The sequence below is a fragment of the Gambusia affinis genome, linkage group LG02 (genome assembly GCF_019740435.1).
Source record: "Gambusia affinis linkage group LG02, SWU_Gaff_1.0, whole genome shotgun sequence".
Taxonomy (NCBI): Eukaryota; Metazoa; Chordata; class Actinopteri; order Cyprinodontiformes; family Poeciliidae; genus Gambusia; species Gambusia affinis.
Window position 1 is genome coordinate 24,813,327 of NC_057869.1, and position 22,581 is coordinate 24,835,907.

The 22,581-nt window shown below is 36.8% G+C and overlaps 1 protein-coding gene across 1 annotated transcript; it reads right to left on the reverse strand.

Annotated features, from left to right (window-relative positions):
- Window positions 1–109: 109 nt before the first annotated feature.
- On the reverse strand, window positions 110–20,440 carry cln6a (CLN6 transmembrane ER protein a). Its single transcript, XM_044095809.1, has 7 exons — window positions 20,262–20,440; window positions 15,327–15,447; window positions 15,119–15,217; window positions 12,180–12,368; window positions 9,976–10,031; window positions 5,299–5,421; window positions 110–1,889 (listed from the first exon to the last, which is right to left on the reverse strand). The coding sequence occupies exons 1-7, from the start codon at window positions 20,300–20,302 to the stop codon at window positions 1,619–1,621; spliced, it is 900 nt and encodes a 299-aa protein (XP_043951744.1). The 5' UTR covers window positions 20,303–20,440; the 3' UTR covers window positions 110–1,618.
- Window positions 20,441–22,581: the final 2,141 nt, after the last annotated feature.

Consider the following 22,581-nt stretch of genomic DNA (forward strand, 5'->3'; position numbering starts at 1 on the left):
TGATGGAAAAAGTACTTTTCATTTTTCCCACATTTTAAGTGAAAATATCTGCCAATGGAACAAGTACTTTTTCCATCAATATCAAGGACTTACTGACTTTTAAAATTGCTTCTATATCTTGCTGAAAAGTTACTTTCAAGTTAGGTTCTTCTTATTTCATGAATACTAAGATATTTGCACTAAACATTAGACCGAAAATATTAGATTTTGTGTTTTTGCAGTGAGGAAAAAGTGACATGGACAGTCTGGTCTACATAAATAACAAAAAGTGAAAGAAGTAATATTCAAACTGTAAGCATTGTGCATCACATTTTTTAAGAAGTAATTAGAAATCTTCTATAACACAAAGTAATATTTTGGGGTCGTTTACATTTAGTAACATGAACATTTGATTTTAAATGTCTTTCATGTAAATTTTTTTACACACACTGAAAACACAATGTTGTCAGAAGCAGCCCTATTTAACTGATCATTTTTGCAATATGTCAGGGGATTATGAGTTTCCGTCAACTTAGGGACCAGTTTGTCAGGAGAACAAATGTTTTCCTCCAAGTCGTGTGAAGTCGTCAGACATCCTAATCTTCTGACTTCCTGATTGTTGAAAATGATTCTACATCTTGCTGAAAAGTTACTTTCAACTTAGTTTCGTCTTATTCCAAGAATGCTAAGAGATGTTGCATTCTGCTATGCAACATCTCTGAGAAACACAAGTTGAATGTTACTAAATCCCTTCCGCCGACATCTGGTGCGTCGAGTGAAAACAGAGCAGTGGAGGATATACAAGCGGCACATTAATACAGGCGGCTTCCCAGTCAAACGCCAAGCACAGCGACTACCCTCTGTGTTAACGCCTAGTAAATGTTTGACCTGAAACAGATGGTGTGGAGGAAAAAAATGTCCCCCGTACCCTTTGACTCTTATTTTTATGTTTTGCAGCAAGAACGGTACAAAGTATGCATATTATTTTCCTTACATGTGTCAGGAATCCCTTTTGTTTCCCATTTGTAAGCCACAGAAAAGCAGCCCTGTTTCCTCTGAGATGCTGAAAGATTTATATCAACGGGTTCAGTAAGAGAATAATAGGATCCTTTGAGGTGAGACTTTGTTTGTCTCACACTCTAGTTAATGAGGCTGTTTTTCAAGACGTGCGAGATTTAGCAGCTGAATACATTTACTTAAAAATGCGAGTTGATGTATTGTTCTCATGGTGGTACGCATCATCAGAAAATGTCAGTAACACATTAAACATACAGTAGGCTTCAGGTCCGGATGAGACCAACTGTGATAATGAGCAACACAGATTAATGAGGAACGGGAGCATCCTCCTTTTTCTTTAGCGAGTAAATACTCTTTAACTTTAATAGACTAAAGCACAACAGGCCTCAAAAAAAAAAAAAACATTTAAAAAATGCAAAAATCTTACAGAAAAAGAAAAATAACATTTTCTCCACACAAGTGTTTGTTTCTCATAACCTAAAAATACCAGGAGAAAGCCGGTGCACAGCAGGCTTTTGGGATTACCTGAATACTGGGAGTAGGCTTTACCTGCGCTTCAGAAATAATCAGTCACATCATAAAAACACGGGTTGCTCCTGCATTTAAAATTTGAACGTTCGGTTCAGTGGCTCTCCTTTATGTGTAAGGTGTAGTAGGACCAGGGCTCTGGAACATAAAACAGCCCGGGGTATTTGTTGCGTAGCACCGGGTCGTCCCACAGACAGGCCACCCACAGGGACACGAGCAGCAGAGCAACGCTGAAGCTATAAAAAAGAAAGGAGCCGTTGCTGTCTGGGGCGAGGCCTTTACGCTGCTGGAAAATCATCACTGTGAACATGGCGAGGAAAGCAAGGAGGAACAGTCCAGTTATCTGAGCCTCGGTGGCCAAGTACCTTTGGGACGAAAAAGAGAAAAACAGCAGGAGTTACTTTTGTTTAAGGCTATAAAATGGCTACATTTAATAAGTTAAATCTCATTTGTTTTTCCATAGGCTATGCAACAGCTCCTAATTACAGGTACAATTATTATAAACCAAAACAGATTTGGTGAACATGCGCTCAAGAAAAAGGGAGTTTAAATTGGATCCACAATAAGGCAAAAAAAAAAAAAAAAAAATTAAACATTAAATAAACAAAAAAAAGTAAAATGATTACACCCCAAAAACTTAAATGTTTTTTCCTAGCTGAGAAAAAAAGTTGGGGTATCGGTTTTTTTTTTGGTTTTTTTTTAACAACCGAGTAGCTGATGAGTATGACGGAGTATTAGGACCAAACGAAGAAATGAAAAAAATGATAATATTACCAGAATAAAGTTTAAAATGAAAATAAAATAAAAATGAGATTAAGTAAATAATACAACAATAAAGTTGTATGAGAATAAAGTCATAACATTACTGCATTCTCTCATAATGACTTTATTTTCATATCATTCCAACTTTATTTTTGTATTATTTGCTTAATCTCATTTTATTGTCTTATTTTTAATTTGTTAAACCAGGAGCGTAGAGCAAATAGAGAAGGAGAAAGTTAAATTCATCTCTTCCGTCACTCATAATGGACAAGCATTGTATCCCCTGCGCCGGCGGCTCGCTCCCTGGCTTTCATTTATCACTTTATGAAGAATCTTTCTTTGCATTAAAAGGAGAATTATTACGCAAAGCATAATTTATGGTAAAGTTAGTGCGTTCCAGTAGTCCTGGCCTTCATCTCACTCCTCCCTGATAAGCCTTAGTCTCGCCTGCATGTTTTCCCATCGACATCAAAGGCCTCTTCCTTGCACACTTCCCACAGAAGTTAAACCTCTGCAGAGTTTTTGGACACTCCTTTTAATGTCTTGCAATCCACTTTGAGGATGAACTTGCTTCGACAGCAAGACCTGGCCATGTTGGCTGTTGTTACTTTTTAATTAATATAGTCTGAAAGTTTCTTGATAAAAAGTTGCTGTTCCTGATGGTCCTCCAAAGCGATAAGAAATCTTTTTACTCACATCAGCAAAGTGCACCAACTACATCGTTCCATCTAAGCTGCAGAGCCCCACCATTATGTCAGCAGATGGTGTCCACAAACGCCCCGTTTGTTTATCCTGAAAAGTCACTTTCACAGAGTGCAGTTTGGCAGCAGCATCTCCGAGTGTCACCATTATGTGGCCCCCCGACGTGAGCCACTGCGACGGGAACTACAAACATGTTTGTCACGGCCAATTTTGGAGATGTACGTTTCTATGTCGCAACGTTACGACATGCAGTCATGACTCTTGGCGAGAGATGAAGTACGTTATAGAGAGCGAGAAGCACCAGATGTAAAAGCCGAGGGGCTGTTAGCCCGTTTCTGCTTTACAAGACTGTCCCAAATTATTCCCAAAACATCAAATCGCTTTACGGTGCGTAAATATTCACATGCAACAGGCTTGTTTGCTGGCGTAATTCTCTGATACTCTGTGTTGGTGTTTGAACTGTTTTGTAACGCATGTCACTGCAGCAGGCGGCCCTAAAAAAATTTAGAAACAGTCGAGCTATTTCTAATTTTATTAGTGCTGTTTATTATTTGGCTTCATTTCACAGCAGAGGAAAAAGAAGAAAAAAAAAACAGATGTTATCACTGGACTCTGTGATGAAGAGAAATAGTGAGATGACGGTGTTGTTGCTGCTTTTTATGCAACATTTTGAATGTCCTTCTACAACTTTTGTCCCTTCGTGATGAAATCTGACATAATCGTCTTCTTTATGCTTAAAGTTGAGTTTCGGCATCATTTCCAACGACTCCACACATTTTGAAAACTGCATGCGAGCTTGGCTGCATAAACTTATTCCATCTGCATAAGTCAAAGAAATCCAAAAAAGATGCAAATAGAATTGCATTTGTCTCCATAAACATTTCCCTTTGTGAGTCAGTGTGCGTCTTCCTGGGGAGGTATGCTCTGTCAAGTGTCTGAAGTGTGTATGAAGTGCGGTATTTCTTGCGGATTCTTTAATGAGATAAGCTTAATTTAATTAAAAGTCTAACCGAGGTATCAGCTCATTCCATTAAAATATTATTGAAAAAGTCATTTATTGAAGAATATGGCTTAAACATAAATAAAAATGCAAAATTCAGTCCCTCTAAAAACAAAAATATTACATAACTTCAATACAGAAATCTTATGCTAAGGTTATGCTATTCCCCATCAGGAGGAGAGTAAGCCTAAAGATACTGTCCAGACATATTAATTGAAAGTTGTGTGGAAGGAAAAACAAAAGCGAGAATATGTGCCCAAGCAAAGTCCATTCAGAAGTTTTGGGAAGATTCAAAAGTTGTGTACTGCAGCTTTAGGAGCCACTAGACAGAAATGTATACAAGTAATGGGCTACTAGTGCCATATTTCTTGTGTTATGACACCCCTGGACCAGAAATGTTTTATGGTCTAAGGAGAAAGAGAATTGCCTGGTTGCTCAGAGGTCCAAAGTACACTCCTCAGATCAAAGCAAAATTCATATTTCATTTGGAAATCAAACCTCCAGAGGCTGCAGGAAGAGTGAAGGGGAACAGAATCCAAGCTGCATGAAGTCCAGTGAGAGGTTTCTAGTCAGTTTTGCCTTGGGGAGCACGTGTGCCACAAAGTTTTATCAAGTCTATTGTCAGCAGTGGCATTTTTCAGAAAACTTTCGAAGCATTTCAAGCTTCCTACTGCTGAGTCATCTCACAGAGAGACTGATTTTATTTGCAAGCCAGACTTGATACCTGCCGAAGTATTAAAACTTAAGTCTCAATACCGGCTTTAAGGACAATGTGACTGACTAGCCAGCAAACTGGCCTGACCTTAGCCTGAGAGAACCTATGGGGAATTGTCGAGGGACAAATGAAGGACAGCAGACTTAATGTCTGTAGGTTTCAATAGAGAAGCTACCTGGGATTCCTGAACACCTCAGCAGAACCACAGACTGGTCTGCTCCATGCCACACTCTATTGATGCTGCACAACTTGTAACTATATACCGTTCAGCACAAGGCCAGAATTTTCAGACATTCCCGTTTTAATGTTTTCATTGCTCCTATGGGTTGTCATTAGCTGTAAACCAGAATCATCATAATTAATGTAATGAAAAGCTTGAAATATGTCAGTCTGAATCAACCTGATACAAGTCTCATTTTAAGATGAACTGATGACACACATTTAGTCTCTCGCACACTTATAGTTCATGTGGCTAATGAATCAATGTAAAAACAATCTGTTTTTAATTCATGCAACATTGCAGATTAATTTTATACATTTAAAATGATATTCAATGTGAATGATTTAGAAAGCTATCACCAGAAAAAAAACTGACCAATAGTAGAGAGAGATGGGTCCCAGTAACAGCCAACCAGAGAGAGGCATTTTCTCCTGATCTTCAGAGTCTGAGAAGCTGGCACTGAAGTAGATCAGCACAATGATGAAGAATGGAATATACCTGGAAAAAAGAAGCAGACTCCGTCATAAACTACATTTGTTCATCTTTATCTTTTCATATTTGCTTCAGAAAGAGATGATCTGGTTAGTAGTGTTAGTATGATATCTTATTCACATAAATTCACCAAATGAACCCATCACACCACTACACTAATCCGTCAGTCAGAGCTGCAGCACAATTAGTGCAAGATAAAAAGCATGTACCAAAAGCCTTCATTAAATTACATTATTTTTTTAGTCAGCATTGAGTGAAACTTTTAAATACTTTACTCAAAAGAAACATCTACACAAGTATTGTCTAAACTCATTCAGCAGCAACCTTCCTGAGTTGTAAGTTAAACAGCAGGGAGAGCGGAGCTACACGACTAACTGCTGAAAATAAACTCAGCAGGCTTAAAAACAAATGACAATATTTTTGAAGCAGAACCTGTCCAGTCTTCATAAGCTGATATTAAATTAAAAATATACAGAAATATAGTATTTTTTTGTCTTGAATGGATGTTTCTAAATTAATACTTTGTATATAATATCTGTTTATTTGGTATAAACTGATATTACAATAAAAATAATCAGAAATTAACTTTTTTTTTGTCTTGAATGAATGTTTCTAAGTTATTGCTTTTGCAACTTTGGGAATTAAATCATGCTAACTACTCTTAAGCACAGGTAAAACACAGATTCATACCGATCACTGCTCTCTGAAACATCAAAGTCGGACATCTCTCCTGCTGAGAGGAAATTATGCAGCTCTTACAACAGTTATAAACCTGCCAAATCGACTCCCATCTATTCAAACATAATAAAAGGGATATTATATTCACACGCCTTGGTTCACTTCTTATATATATATGTTTTCCAATAACTTCTATTTAAAGATAAGTATAGGCTCATAGTTGATATATTCAACCCTAATAACCCTCCAATTGTGAATAACGTTAAGGCCAAGGAGAAGGACTTCTAAAAAATTTAAGATGATAGTTCTCAGAGTTTTTATTCCTTTTTGTTCCCATCTTTGAAAAGTGTGACCTAATGTCAGGTAATTAATGAAATACTAAAGGTCAACTTGAGGAGATATTCACAGTCAGTGTCATTAGAGTCCTGCTAACTCATTCATTATATAAAAAAGTGAATTTACATGCCACTATGCGTTTTCAGCGATGACAGCCTGGTTTGTAATGAAGGCTGAGTCAGTCTGCAGTTAGATACCGTGTAATGAAAATTAAATAAAAGGATTATTATCTACAAGGACAAAAGGCTTGCTTTATAACACTCATTTTCCAGTTTATATTTATTGTATTTTTTTTTCCGCATCCTGCCTTTGCGTTCCAGGCGTACCATGTGAAAGAGGCTGGTGGGCTGCATGTGCCGAGGCGGTTTTGCTCTGAAAAGCGAACCTGGGGATGGAATCTTAATTGTGTGATGAACCCCTGAGGCCAAACAGATAAGGGGACGGGACGCAGAGCACAGGCCGACCCCGTCCTGAGGCCAGAATCCCTTCACCCCCATAGCTAGGTAACCACACAAGCTCACAGCAGGAGTGGGAACATAAAGTTCTGTGATGTTCTTGAATAAAGTTCTGTGATGTTCTTGAATAATGTGCAGCAGGGTGGGTGTACATCTCGTTCAATGGGCTGGAATTTAGAACTTTACTTCAACCTGCGACTTCATCGGGTTACTTTTCCTTCTCCTTTTATTTATTTCATATTAAATCCTTTTAAAATATAAGCTGATAAGGAAACTGTACCCACATGCTTCAACAAGGGGGTTGAGTTAAGCTTTAAAACTTTATTTATGTAGCGCTTTTCACAGATAACATCAGACAACATGTAGGAAAAGCACATCAAACCTGAATCACTGATTTTTTTATGCTTGAAAGAGGAGTTCGTCAAGGAGATTGCCTTAGTCCCCTACTCTTTGCACTAAATATTGAACCCCTGGCGGCAGCGATTAGAAGGAACAAGCATATTAAAGGCATTAGAGATAAAAATTATACAGAACACAAGATTTCACTTTTTGCAGATGATATTTTGACCTACATAAGCGATCCGGCGAACTCTATACCCCCACTCATGGAGGTCATAGAAGAATATGGTAAACTTTCGGGTTACCAAATCAATCAATCCAAATCTGAAGCGATGGTATTACACGGTCAACTACCCGCAAATTTAACTGATAGATTTAAACCTAAAATATCTAATCAGGGATTTAGATACTTAGGAATTTTCATAACTCATCAAACTTCACAACTTTTTAAAACTAACTATGGAAAACTAATGGATGAGATCAAGACAGACCTTATGAGGTGGAACATTCTACCCCTTTCACTAGTAGGAAGGGTTGAAACCATTAGAATGAACATCCTCCCAAGACTCCTCTTCCTGTTTCAAACATTACCTATAAAAATACCCATGTCCATATTTAATACTCTGAATAAATGGCTCTCGAAATTTATCTGGCAAAACAAACGCCCCAGAATTAGATTGAAAACTCTTATGTGCTCTAAAGAACTCGGGGGACTAAACGTACCAAACCTTAAAAAATACTACTGGGCCGCACAAACTAGATCAATAATAACCTGGATACGCCAAGATGAAGATTCGATTTGGTATAGGATGGAACAAGGTGACTCCCAGGACTTGCTTCTTGATACTGTTCCATTTGTTAATCAAAACACATGGACAAAAAATAAAATTAATAACGAATGGGTTAAGTTTACTCTATTGACATGGGCAAAGATTAAAAAGATACTAAATCTACCCAATTCCTTGTGTAGACTTATAAGGCTCGACCATAATTCTGAATTTCTTCCTACATCTGGACTACAAAATTGGGTTGAAAAAGGATTGATTCTAATAAATCAAATGTTCGAAGGCGGAAGTCTATTGTCCTTTCAGCAACTTCAACAAAAATATGATCTTCCAACCCATGACTTGTATAAATATTTACAAATGAGACACTACCTGCAAAAACATAAGGAATGGGAAAACATACAAATGCCCCCTTCAAATATAGAAAGTTTCTTTCTTTCCGTAATAAAAGGAAATATAACCACCAAATTCATATCCTATATTTATAAAATATTGCAAGAGGAAGTAATAACAGATACAAAAGATATCAAAGGGAAATGGGAACTGGAAATGAATATCATAATTAATGATAAGGATTGGGAAAAAATGTTTAAGGAAGGTCATAGAATATCAAATAGCCCAATGTTAAGAGAATTTGAATGGAAAATCAAAATGAGATTTTTTAGGACTCCTCTTCTTATATCTAGATTTAACCACACCTCTGATAAATGTTGGAGAGGTTGTGGACTAATTGGAGACTTCACTCATATATTTTGGGACTGTCCAAAATGATCAACATATTGGAAAGGAATACAAAAGGAAATTAACAACTGCCTGGGCATTACAATCCCCCTAGAACCATCCTTTATAATACTAGGTATTTTCCAGAATAAAATTCAAGATCACAGTAAGATTTACATTTTAAAGATCTTACTTGTCCTCGCAAAGAAGATGATTACGGTCTCATGGCTGAAGCCTCAGCCCCCAACGATTTCCCAATGGAAGAATAGAGTGAGGGAGGTTTACCATATGGAACAAATTACGGCAAAACTTCAGATGAAAAGTGACATCTTTATAGAAAAATGGTCCTCAATTCAAGCATTCATTTCAAACCCAACTGATGGAAATTACGATTAATGAATGGGAGATTCCTCTGTATTTTCATTTTATTTATTTTTTCATTTATTTATTTTTTATTTTCTCATTTATTTATTTATTTATTTTTATCTTTTTTTCTTGTTTTTTCTTTAAGACCCTGGACAAACAAAACCTTTTTTTTAAAAAGATAACATGTACTTATACATGTAACCTGTAAGACGTGTGAGATGTGACATGCACTGGAAAATCTGAATAAAAAGGTTCAAAAAAAAAAAAAAAAAAAAAACCTGAATCACATCTTATTTCACTGGATAATGGGACTCAGATGTAAGTTAGGAGCATTGCTTAGTTTTAAGTTTTAGAATGTGCTTGAACTATAAAAATAAATTCAACTTATTTAAAAACATTTTTCCCCACCTATTTGACAAGAACTGTGTTTGTCACTCCTAACCATGAGTGGACTTTGTAGAATTTTGCTGAATTTCACACATGGGAGTGGACACACCAGCAGAGATTATAACTGAATTTTGATGAGGCATAAAAACATGCCTTTGATAATAAATTCCTCCCTTTAATTTCTCCTCAGGACTAGGGCAAATGTAAATGCTACTGCCTACTTCGAGCTCGGCCAGGAGCCTTTGGAAATAACATAATATGTAAGGAATGGTGGCAGATCACAATAGCTTCTGCGATATGTTTGATCATGAGCTAAAGAATTGTTTAAAACATTCTCAGAGTTTGAACTCTTGCTTATTTATAAACCAAATTTGTAATCTTAAATACATTTAAACAGTAATGGGAAAATAAATCATGACTCGCTGCTTTCAAACATATCCTGCGCCATTTGACTGCTTCTATAAATCATGTATGTAATTATCCCAAATACGTACCACATTAAGTGTCCCAGCTGCTCATCGTAATAATACAACAGCTCAAATGAATCGATCTGTAAAGGAAGGACAAAAACACTGAATCAGAGATGGGAACTCCTTCCAAAACCCGCGAGTACCTTCAGCCAACTGTGTGCTTCAGCTTTATGCAACACTGCCACCTACTGATGCTGTGCACTTTATTTCAGAAACACATTTAGAGACAGTACACGAAATGGGAGCAGAAACATATGAGAAAAAAAAAAGTGTGAAGAAAGATGACAGATGCACACTCTTTCAGCACAGGGGATTAATTAGGAGGACATCACAAGTCATAGTTGGCCCCTCGTGTTGCGATTTTTCACAAACTAAGCCTGTGGGAGAACAAACAAACCATCAGGCGTTTAAGCAAACTATAAAACAATTCACACATTGCAGCAGTTAGTTGTTTTTTTTTTTATAATATGCCTCTGATTTGTTTTTCTTAATCGTCCAGCTTTTTAGTGGCACTTAGATGTTTAAGATCATCAAGAAATGCAACCTAAGTAAACAAAAATATTCTGCAATCTGATATTTACTTGTAAAAAAAAGGGGGGGGGGGAGGAAAGGGGTCATGATTTCATGTAGAGTCAAGCTGGTTTCTCTTGTTCGTAACCAGCTATCCTTTTACAATTTCCCCCCTCTAACCTTTGGGTGGCCAAATAGCCATTTTATTTATAGTTCTTGCTGACATAACTGGCTATAATTCCTAAAAACATGCAATTATAAATGTCCTAATGCTTTGATGCACTCTTGCTATTCAGTAATGATGTGCTGCTGTACTCTCAGTGACAGCATATTTGGGGAAAATTAAGGGATTAATGATTTACAAGCAGATTGCTATGTGTTTAGTGAAACAAACAAAAACCATTAACAGTTGTAAAAGTTTCCAGATATACATGGATCGCCTCCATTTAAATGAAGGCTACTAAACATTTAGTTTCATGCAGCTTGCCGTACCAACACTAAGTGAAGTACTGGCCTCTGGGTTTGTCTGACTAGAGTCGATGTTATTGCCACAGAGGCTCTACGGAGACTGAAGTTTATTTATTTATCAAAAAGCTTATTCATGGAAGTTCCCTCAGTTTTTTTTCAATTTCACGATTTTGGAAATTTTGAAAATCAACATTTTTTAAGCTAATTAATTGTGTGTTTATTGCAAATTTTCAGCAAAATCTATAAAACAAACATTAGGTTGAAGTGACTCCCGTCTTCCACTATGATCCCTCAGCCTTACCTGATGTCAAGTACATGATCTACATGGCGCATTACAGTCACATTTCATTCACGGTCATATGCAAGCGCAAACATAGCAAAAGTAGCACCCACAAAAAAATAATCTGATTCTGACTGCATAAAAATCACAAAGACAATCAAAAAAAATCCAAGAGTGACTGTAATGAGTCAAAATAAAATAGTTTCAGGTTTTATTTTTATTTTGTCAGCAGAACCCTCATGCATGATTAAAAAAAAATCTTTTTAATCTGATTTAAAAATGATATAAATCATTTTTATCTCTGTGTTTTACCTGCTCTGGTAAAACACTCCACTAAATTAAAAATTTCCCTCCTCCTGAGCTGTTACACACACAAGGAGACGTGGCGCAATAAAATTATGGCTCCTGGCGCTGCCCTGTGTTATTTCCAAGAATCTGTCGCCGCTGAGATTGAAAAACCTTCCAAGAAGGAGGCGTTATTATCAATCAAGCAGATTGTTAGTGAGTTCATGGGAGTGCGTGCTTCAGTGCCAACTTTCATTTCTGATTGTTGTCAGAGCAACAGCGATGCTCTGAAGAACAACGTTCAGAAAACAGACTCAAACAGGAGTCCTGAGTTACCTCACAGGTCACAGACTTATCAAGAGGAGTAATTGCATATCAAACTCATCATCTCCTGCTGTCAGATGGCTGTGACGGGCAGAGGGGAAACAAGCTCTTCCCTTCTGCGGCACAAACTTGCATGAATCATAATTGATCTCCAGATGGGCAGCGTGTTGGCGGACAGAGACGAACAAGCTCGTTTTATAATCTTTGAGAAAACAATAACGTTGAGCTGGGAGGAAAACCAGAGTCACTTTCCAGTTTTATACGAGGCGCAGATACCAGATACACCTGTGATGGGTAAAACTCACAAATCATCGCAATTTCAATGCCAGTGTGAATATGATGGAGCTTGCGGGCGCCTTACCAGTGAAGCCGGTTTGAGGTCTTTGATGATTGGGTTTTCTCTGACTGACAGGTGCAGCTGGTAGCCGCTCAGGATGAGCCGGTGGTTGATGGAGTCTCCCACCAGGTGGATGCTGGCCCCCATGACAAACGTGATGATGCAGAGGTGGACGGCTGTGTGGGGAACGGGCCTGGGAGCGCGCTCGATCAGCTGCAGGGAGCAGAACCACCAGCTTGCTTTATTTAATGCCCTTTATTTAAGGGAAAACAAAAAAAAAGTTCTTTTGGAGCTCCGATGTGGACAGTAGTTCTTCTGTGGCTTCTTTTCAGACAATTTTATGGTAATGTGATGTATTTTCCCCTGGACTTTTCTACTGAAAGCAGCACTCCTATTTTCCTACTAAGCTCCACTGGATTTTGTTCTTACTGTCAGCCGTCTGGTTCTTCCTTTGTTTCAAGCAAGCATCTGCCGTAAATGTCATGAATAATACATAGCGAGGAGGTTGTTTTTGGTTTAATAACGCTGTCTCACAAGAAAACCTCCAGCCCAAAAGTAAGAGCAAGTCAAATGCGAGCTTGATTGCAGGTACTCTTCATTGTTTTCTATTCTTTTCTCTTTGTTCTCCTGTTCTTTGTTTATGATACCGAGTAATTAAAACTCCATCTGCCTTCATATTTTAGATAAGTCACTTTTTTCTTTTTTAACTCTGTTCCAAGTGTTAGGGCGTGCAGAATAACAGCAATACAAAAACAATCTCCTAATTAGCAGCAGTGATTTTTGTTCTACAACACGGAGAAAAGCAAACATGGGGAGGATGCTTACAGCTCTTTGAGGCAGATAATCAAGTCCAGTCACCCAGAGTGCTCTCATCTTTGATATTTTTATAACATTAAGAAAAATTATGTTGTTGTATTCCATGTAAAAGAACAGAGGACACTATGTGTAAAGTCAGGGCAGGAAGAAAAAGACTTTACAGTTTTACAGGTTTATTCATTTTGGTTCTGTTTCATCTCTCTACAGTAAGCAAGGGCCATATGGATATTTAATGTTTAGTTTATTGCATTTTAGGTTAAATTTAAGTCAGTTATTCTATGTGTGCTTTGTGTCTGCATTTTCTGACAATTTCTAAATGTCAGAGAATGCAGTAGTGGATGTGGTGTAGCACCTCTTCCAATAGAGGCCGATGTAACTGGCAACAACAAACAGGCTGTCACCTTGTTGACAGCAATTAAACTCTCTAATATAGCTCCGGCTTCAATTCATACTAATAATTCTCAAACTATGTCATCAACTCCTACAAAAAATAGTCTATTTTTTCACAAATTATCACTTTTAGTCATTCCCAAAACGACTGATAAACGTAAAACCTACTGATCTGAAGTCTCTGCCATCAGGTACATCAACAAAACTTAACTGCGTGTTTTGAGTTCAGGAGTTCAGGACATCTACACACTTCATTTTAGAGGGAAAAAAATACTTTGCTTTAGTGTTTATGCTAAAATGTACTTATTTTAATCTCAGCATCTCACAAAAATATTCATGGAGACCGTTATTTACTAAACTCATATATTTGCTTAAAAAAAAAAAAAAAAAAGAAGAAGGCAAAGTAAACACAAAGTTAGGGCAGGAAACTATCTCAGCAGAGCTGGCAATGCAGTCCTCTGCTGCGCCTGCAGAGCAAAGATAAACCAGAGAAGCTGCAAATCCAGACAGAAAAAGGGCACAAGTTTCTGGTCTCACCTTAAGTGAGTCAAAACAGGTCACATACCTCCAGCAGAGATAAACTGAACATGTTCTTCTTTTTCTTTTGCTATTGATTGTAGCCGTGTATTTCTACATAACTTACTAATACCAACATTCAGTAGTCGTTCTTATCTAGGCACTATGTTGATTTAGAAGATATTGTTTGTTTTTCAGGGATGTATGATGCAGCAATTTGTAGCAGTTGCTGCTATGCAGCAGGAAGGTTAAATCACAGTCTAGGGTCCAGTGCATGTATGGGTTCTCTCTGGATACTCTACCTTATTACTACAGTCCTGTAAACTTATGAGTCTCTTTTTTTGGTCTTTCCAGATTGCCCACAGAGGTGAGTGTGTGCAAAGTGGTTCTGTGTGTGTTTGTGCTGCCCTGTGATCGACTCACAACCTGTCTAGGGTGCACTCCACCTCTTACCTAATGAGCAACACTGCATGGACAAGCTGTTCATGATAGTGTCCAACTAAAACTAACATGTTAGTTTTCACTTGCAGTTAGTTTTCACTTCCTGCAATTGGGTTTCTGCAGGTTTCACATATAAGACTTTTTAAGGCCATTATGAATGGCATTTAAGTCCTGTATCTCAACAGAAATGAACGATAGAAATTTGCAAATAAATAATTTGTATGGGTTGGCAACAGAAGTGAGCCAATGGCTAAGACGAACATCATCCAGTCAAGTGGCAATAAATTTGCATTTACCTTTGATGGACATAAAAAAGCTGGCTAGCTAGCAAAGGTATATTAGCAGCTAGTTAGCAGTAGCACCAACAAGCTGGAGTTTCAGAATGCAATGATGTCGTCTGCGAGCAACTCAGAGTTTTGCATGACAATAAAATCAAACAATAAAAAGAAAACTAAATCAAATGTGTAGTATATAAGGTAATTTTAGACACATGAATTTAAAGACTTTTTAAGGGTATGCAATAAAACTTGTTGATCAAAAAAAGAAAGTATTTTGGAAATTGTTTTTGTAAGGCGCAAGCATGCAAAGATCAGTCTTTGCTTAAGATAATTGTCATGCATTGATAAAACAAAAAAGTACAAAATTGTCAGAGTTAAGCTTTAATTTGTAAAGCTGCAGAACATCGACAAAGATTATTCCGAATCCACTGTGGAGACAGATTCAAATTTCTTCATGAATGTTAAGTCAAACCTGCAAAGGCTGATTTATTATCATCAAAGAGCCATATGGCTAAGATTTACCTTGAGCAGCAGGAAAGGTGTGACAACATTGTAGATCATGTGGAAATAATCTCCAACACTTGGCTTGTTCAGAGGAAACAACTCCAAAGGAAGGGCAATCTAGTGTACAAAACATGTGGAAACATTTTGCTTTTTATTCATCCCTAAACTTTGGATGCATCTGTCCAACCATGTCAATTACAAAGTAGGAGTTTAAACATCTACATACCATGGCGATGGGTCTTCCAAAGTCAAGTATCCAGTTCTGTAGAGTCAGACAGAGCCAAAGGTCAAAGTGAAAAGGTTGCCTTTTCCTCTTTGGGGCATTTTCTTTGCAAACACCAGCAGTACTGTGAAAACACATTTGCAATAACAATAAGTCATTCCAATAATAACCACGGAAATTTCACATTCCGATGACATTCTGGATTACATTGTACTGCTGCATGTACTACTGCAATAACTCAGATTAAGCAGCTGCCCTGATAGGTTTTTACTGCCCTCTGGTTTTATGTACAGTGCATAGTTAAGCAGTAGCATGAAGACTAGAGGAACATAACTTCATAAACACAAAGTACAACAAACATACACGTTTAATCATAAAATTTTAATTAATGACCTCATATCAATCACTCTATCAGTTCTGTTCCTGCAGGCTTTAAGTACAACAGTGCTACTTCAGCTGTGGATTTGCTTACTGATGCAATTTACCATGTTTATCGTGAACAGCTGTGCAATTTCCTGAGGAGCCGTGGGAGAAAAAAAGGCCTTAGGTTTCTGTCTATCCAAATACAGAGCTGTGCCAAAATGGGTGAGTACAGACAAATGCACTAGTGGCTAATCAACCCTGTCTGCCAAGGACTTAAGCAATGTCAAAGAATCACAGTCTGCTTGTCTGTGAAACTGAACTAGATTACCAATACATTGCCACAAAATACTATTTCTTCTATTTTTATCACACTATTTAAATAAAATGTGTCACATTAATTTAAAAAACTCCTTTAAGTAATGATTTTATTATTAAAAAGGTAAAAAGGGGCACATAATCCCACCGGTCCCATGAAAAAAGTAACTGTAAATTAAAATAAGCTCAATAATTTTCATTTTCATTATTTAATGCTTTTCTCTTTCTACCAAATCTGGATCGCAAACGTCTTCAGTCTGGTGCTTTGGTCTCAACTTTGCCTGAAAATTATCTTTACAGAGACTTCATAACAACAATTTTATTTGTTGTTTTGTTTATTTATTGGGGATATTTAAAATGTCTTCCAGTTCTAGTGTTAAATGTTCATTAGAATTTCAAGTTTATTGATCTTTGAGAATGTGTTCTTGCATTACCGGTACTATGCCATCACCATTATACTACTTTAAAAGGGTCAAGAAAAAAAAATTATTTATTGTAACGACTTCTGGGACAAATTATCATCTAGCAAATTTGTTAGTGTGACAGGCTTAATTGCCTCCTTTGTTAAAACTCAAATTTACTGTAATTGAACTTGTTTTTTAATTCGAATGAAATTTCACCAGGCACAATCAGGCCTAATTACCTACGTGACCTTTCAAAATACAGGACTAGAACTTGTCTGACAACATGAACTAAGATGAAACATCTCAACAAGCAGCAAATAGACCCCGAATATAAAAAAAATGATCCACAACAGAAAAGAAACAAAATTAACACCTAGAAAAGCTTTACGTCCAGACTCAAATCTGATGCAATAGCACAACCATAACCAGGGCATCTATACTAGAAAAAATTCCAAGATGTCTGATTTAAATTAATTCTGCCAAAAAAAAAAAAAAAAGGGCCAAAATGCTATAAAAACTCCCAGTTATCCAAAATCATTTTATTGCTGCTGCCGAAGGTGAAAATTGTTTTCACATAGAGGTAGCTTGATCTGGTTAACGTTTTAAAAATAAATAAAATTATCAGACATTTTAAAACTGCATTGTATATTCACTTGGGCAGCAGCAACGGAGCTTTCTGATCTGCCGTAGAAACGCAGATGGAGATAATGAAATTCTGGTGATGGCGCACTTTGCTCACAGAATCCTGTCAGATCTCTGAGACCTAAAATACGTCTCAATTTAAAGTGTGTGTGATGTCTGCACCCTTGATCATTTTGAACTTTGCCTAAAGAATCAAATCTGAATCTGTCCTCAATCTGTTCACACCTGTATTCTGTGTTATGATGGGAAATGTGGACGGACTCCGAAGATGTTGATCTTCTCTGTGAGTAAACGCTCCATCTGTGCACTTACCAACTCACAGATGTTTCATTTGTGTGTTGTTGGTTATGTTTGACAGCGTGACAGAGGGCTGCTGACTGGTCACTGGTTTAACCCAACAGCTGCTTCAGTGTTCATAGTCGGTGCAATAAGATATTGAAGAGAATCTATTAAATATATGTCCAACAGGTGGTGTTCACTTGAACCGTCGGCAAGATTCTAGTTTGGTTCCCACCTAGGAATATTTAGAAAATTGGTGAAAAGGAAAGGATGGAATCTAATTTTTTAAATTTCAGAATCCACACAAAACAGTTCAAGTGAGTTTGAGCTGAAACTGCTCAAATAAAGAACAGATACATACAAATGTGATTTTATTGTTTTCAAAAATAAAAAATGTCGGACTAAATTTCCTATTACATATTTATATCTGTTGTTTCTACACGGAGGGTTAAAACTCTGAGCTGCCACAAAAACAAACCACTTATCTGCATTTATAGTGCTGAAAAAAAAAACAGTTTCTCACATCTTGGATGTTTCATTGCACTTGTGCAACATGAGGTCAAACACTGCTATATTTTTAGTTCAACAGAACAAAGATATAGCAGAAATGCACTAGTTCATAACTTGCATTTCTGTAAATAGGTGCCAATTAATGACAAACACAAACTTAATGAAACTACGTAACCTAACCACAAAGATTTCAGCCTTCATCTCAGTGGTGCCTAAACTTGTTGCCATGACAGTCAAAATCAAACCATAGAAAGCCACTAAACGTTCGCCATTCAAGCCAGCTTTGAATAAAGATCGCTGGATTCTACACCGTGTTCCAAATTATTATGCAAGTTGGATTCAAGTGTCATCAAGATAAAAATTTTTGTTGTACTATTAAATTTATTGATGGTATTGTCTGTCAGGGCTCTCACAAGCAGAACCGGTCCCAGTGGGTCCAGCCGTACATGGAGATTAATTTTCAAACAGACTTGTTCACTGATGACTGCTGTGCAACCCTGGATGGTCCAGATGGATGCAGTAGTGGATTGGTGGTGGACGGCCACCACGTCCCAACACGGCTGTGACATCAGCAAGGAAGTGGTGGAGTCATGCTTTGGGCTGAAATCATGGGGAGAGAATCATTGGTCGGCCCCTTCAGAGTCCCTGAAGGTGTGAAAATGACCTCAGTAAAGTAGAGCCAAACCTTCAGTAGCAAAATCATCTTCATGCATCACAATGAATGCTACAAGGAATACCACTGTGTCATTGGCTGCTATGGGCATAAAAGGGGAGAAACTCATGGTGTGGTCACCATCCTCCTCTGACCTCTGACCTCAACCCTATTGAGAACCTTTGGAGTTTCCTCAGGCAGGAGAACTGAGGGTGACATAAAGTTCATATCAAAACAGCAGCTCTGGGAAGATTTTCTGACATCCTGCAGAGAAATTCAAACAGAAACTTTCCACAAACTCACAAGTTCAATGGATCAAGAATTGTGCTGTGATACCAAAGAAGGTCCAATGTTAACATGTAACTCTGTCTGTTAAGATGTTTTTGATTGAAATAGCTTTTGATTTTAGTGCATCTGACCACTTAATGCTGCACATTCAAAGAATGACCGTTTGCAGTTCTTTATAATCCATAAAATGTTTAGAAAATCTGCTGCGCATAATAATTTGGAACATTTTGAGTTTTTTATTTTTGAAAAAAAAATACTGTTCTCATGGGGAGTTTTGTTCAGTAAAATTTGATTAGTTTATGACTTAAATTATACTGATCATCATTTGCATTGACGATTTAAGAAAATCTGGGAAAATATCACTTGCATAATAATTTGGAACACGGTGTAAACTTGTGGTCAGGAGAATTGAACAAAACTATTCACAGGACTTGAATTGGCCTCCAGCAGTACTTTGGACACCCGCTTTAACTGCTACACTTGTGGGAAACTTCTGCTTTGAGGAGTTTCCCTGACAAGTTATGCTGCTTTACAGTTTCATGGCTGCTACCAACTCCAGGCTGCATTTAATTACAGCTTATATACTGCATTACTGATAAGAAAATAACTCCACAATGATATTTTTATTTGTCAAAATCACAAATGTTACCAAAAAACAATTAAAGTTTAAGTAATTTTACTGTTTTGTATTGGATCTATTCAATGTGTAAATTATACAAACATTTCAGTCAGCTCTATGCTAGCTAACATTTAAAAGATCTTCAAAATTGTTGTGTATGTTTGTATACAAATGACTTCGAACGACATTTAAATAACATTGATCGATTTTATCTGAATTTGTACCAAATTGTATTCTGTACATTTAGATATAAGTTAGATCCCTTTTTGTTGAGTTGACATTTGAGTTGATAAGTGGACATAGAAATTGTCTTGTTTTTCATGCTGAAGCTGCAACTGAATTTGGGCATTTTGTTTTTTTTAAATCCATATCGAATTTCAGAAACTCACTTTTTTTATATCGTGATTCAAATGTATTGCTTTGTCGCTTAACAGCGGTTCTATATGGAGCAGACTGGAGGTTATAGGTTAAGCTTGGTCAGTTAATAAAAACAAAATAACAATAGTGAAGCCCCTTGATTCGTGATGTTTGTGAGGTTTTTGAATGAGGGTGACAAAGCATTTGAAAGCAATAAAAAAATCATCTGGATCATTTTAGAAGTATTTGCACATGGATATTCCAGTTTCCGATGTGTAACTGTACCATGCCATAAAACACGGAGTAAATGAGCAACCCCTTTTTATTCAAGATTCAGAACCCAGGGTCGCGCGGCTGCACATCGCACCCGTGTGGAAAACTCTTAACGGGGTAACACAACTCAACACAACACCACGGACTTTCAGTTGAACTATGTAATACAGCTTTATGTGTCTCCAAAGTCAAGAAATTTCGATAAAGCAAACCACAACACCACAGACGGTTCAAACCTGTCTAAGTCGCTGCCTCGACGCTTTCGCACATTCTCCATTGCCAGTTCCGTCTACTCTCCCCCTCTTTATATACTGAATCATAAAACAAACCAATGTCCAAACGGCAAGAGATTAAAGGAACTTAAATTCATTGAAACTCTGATGGCCGACGTTTCACTTCCTTGTTTTCCTCTTGGCTCCGCCCATTAGCTACTGCAATCTTCCAATCAGAATGTAGCGGCGAAATAAAATGATAAAAGCAGCGTTAGCCAATGAGCAGGCAAAACAAATCAAAAAAACTTCAAGTAAATTGCAAAAATGTATTGAACACATAATTAATTAATAAATGGGCATTATATAGCTATACAGATAAAGTAATACCAATCACAGACCTGCTCTGGATCCCACTTCTAAAAGTACGGAGCTCTCCTGAAAAAGCTCAGCTTTCACAAAAAGGGAGGATTTAAGAAAGAATTTCTACTGTGAAGGTATAAAATTAGCAAAAGATTTTTTGTTAAACTCGAAATAAAAGCAGAAACGTACTATTATTATTATTATTATTATTATTATTATTATTATTATTATTATTATTATTATTATTATTATTATTATTATTGTTGTTGTTGTTGTTGTTGTTGTTGTTGTTGTTGTTGTTGTTGTTGTTGTTGTTGTTGTTGTTGTTGTTGTTGTTGTTGTTGTTATTACTTGCATATATTTTTAATTATCTTTTGTGCGATGTCTGAAAAATTTTAATTCTTGTCTCCACTACAGGTGGAAACAAAAACAGAAGAGCAAATTTTTCAGGAAGAAGATGATGAACGGAAGCATATTCGAGGTCAATTTTTTATTTTTATTTTATTTTACTTTTATTTATTTATTTTTATTTTTTTGTAGCAATTGTGTTCTTTATTTATTCACAGCTGGACAAAGAGAGTAGAAGAAACCTGCAGCAAATTTTTCAAGGCCAGGAACAGAGCTCGAGAGAACTGCAAAAACATTTTACTTCAATCATTGTTTGAAGTAAAATGTTATTTTATATTGTGTTAAGTCATAATGAAGGCTTTTTCAGCAACCTTTGAACCTTTCAAAAATGTCATAGTTTACTAAAAAAAACATCAGTTTTTGAGTATAATTTTTAGCCCTTACAGTTAAGCTAAGGTGGACACAATGTTTGCTTCATTTTAACCGTTAGAAACCTAATGTGGGCTGTTTTGTGATTTTGGTAGCAGATAAATATGTTGTTTTAATAGACCTGCAGTTTATTCTCTAATTAGCAGATAAGGTTTGTCTGTGTGTGGGTGGGTAATGGCAATTTAAAGTGTTTTTTTATTATTATTTCAGGGTTGCTGTTAATAAGTGAAATTTGAAGAAATTCATTTAAAAGATTTCTACTTAAAGCTATGTTCATTTTAATTGGACCAGATATTAATCTAATCAATTCCACCTAGCCTCAAACCTTCACCTAAACTGAAATGTATGTATTTGTTTAGAGAAAGACTTTATGCCGCATTTTAATTTTTCATAGTTCATAATTGGAAATACAACATTAACCCCCCTCGAAGTTGGAATCCCAATTAGGAAGGTTTGGCGTCTAACATCACATGAAGTACAATTTGCAAATATAAATGACTTATTGGCACTGTGGAGCTATTTGCATTTCAGAGGAATCAGCCATTAGATAAATAATCTGCATCCAAACATCTATTTTTGTTTGTGGAACAGCACTAATGGTGTTGGTAAAATTATTAATGATTCTTATGAATGCCTTTCTCACCACATTGCACAACATCACCCATTCATCTGAGATTATTTACCTTTGTAGGGCTCCTAAAAACACTTTCTTTTAATTTAAGAAATTAACACCCTAAGAAACCCTGATGTTGCTGCACTACTAGAATAAAACTTTTATTGTGATCAGCAGGCCTCTAATTACAGCTTTCAATCAGTCCGGTGAGGCTTTCAGTATCAACTATTATTCTGAAAGTCACCGTGTTGAAGGACTTCTGCTCACACAGAAGTTACCATGATGCCAAATTAAATCTGGCTTACATGCAACATTTTAAGAAATCCAGCCTATTTCTATCTTTTGTTTAGCAATGTTTAATCTTTTAAAGAGCAGTCTAAATTAGAACCTGTTTACATCAAGCAGGAAACAGCTACTGACTCCTTCGACGTGACCTGTACAAAAATATGAAACCACTGACTTCAGTAATGAGCGCATTGTTCTGCTCTGTTGAGGTCAGTGCTAATAGAGCTAAGTTCCAAACTAGAGTCAGAAAAAAGTCAACCCTGGGTACAGGCTGCTCTCTTGGGAGGCCAGGCTCTGCCATATTGTGGC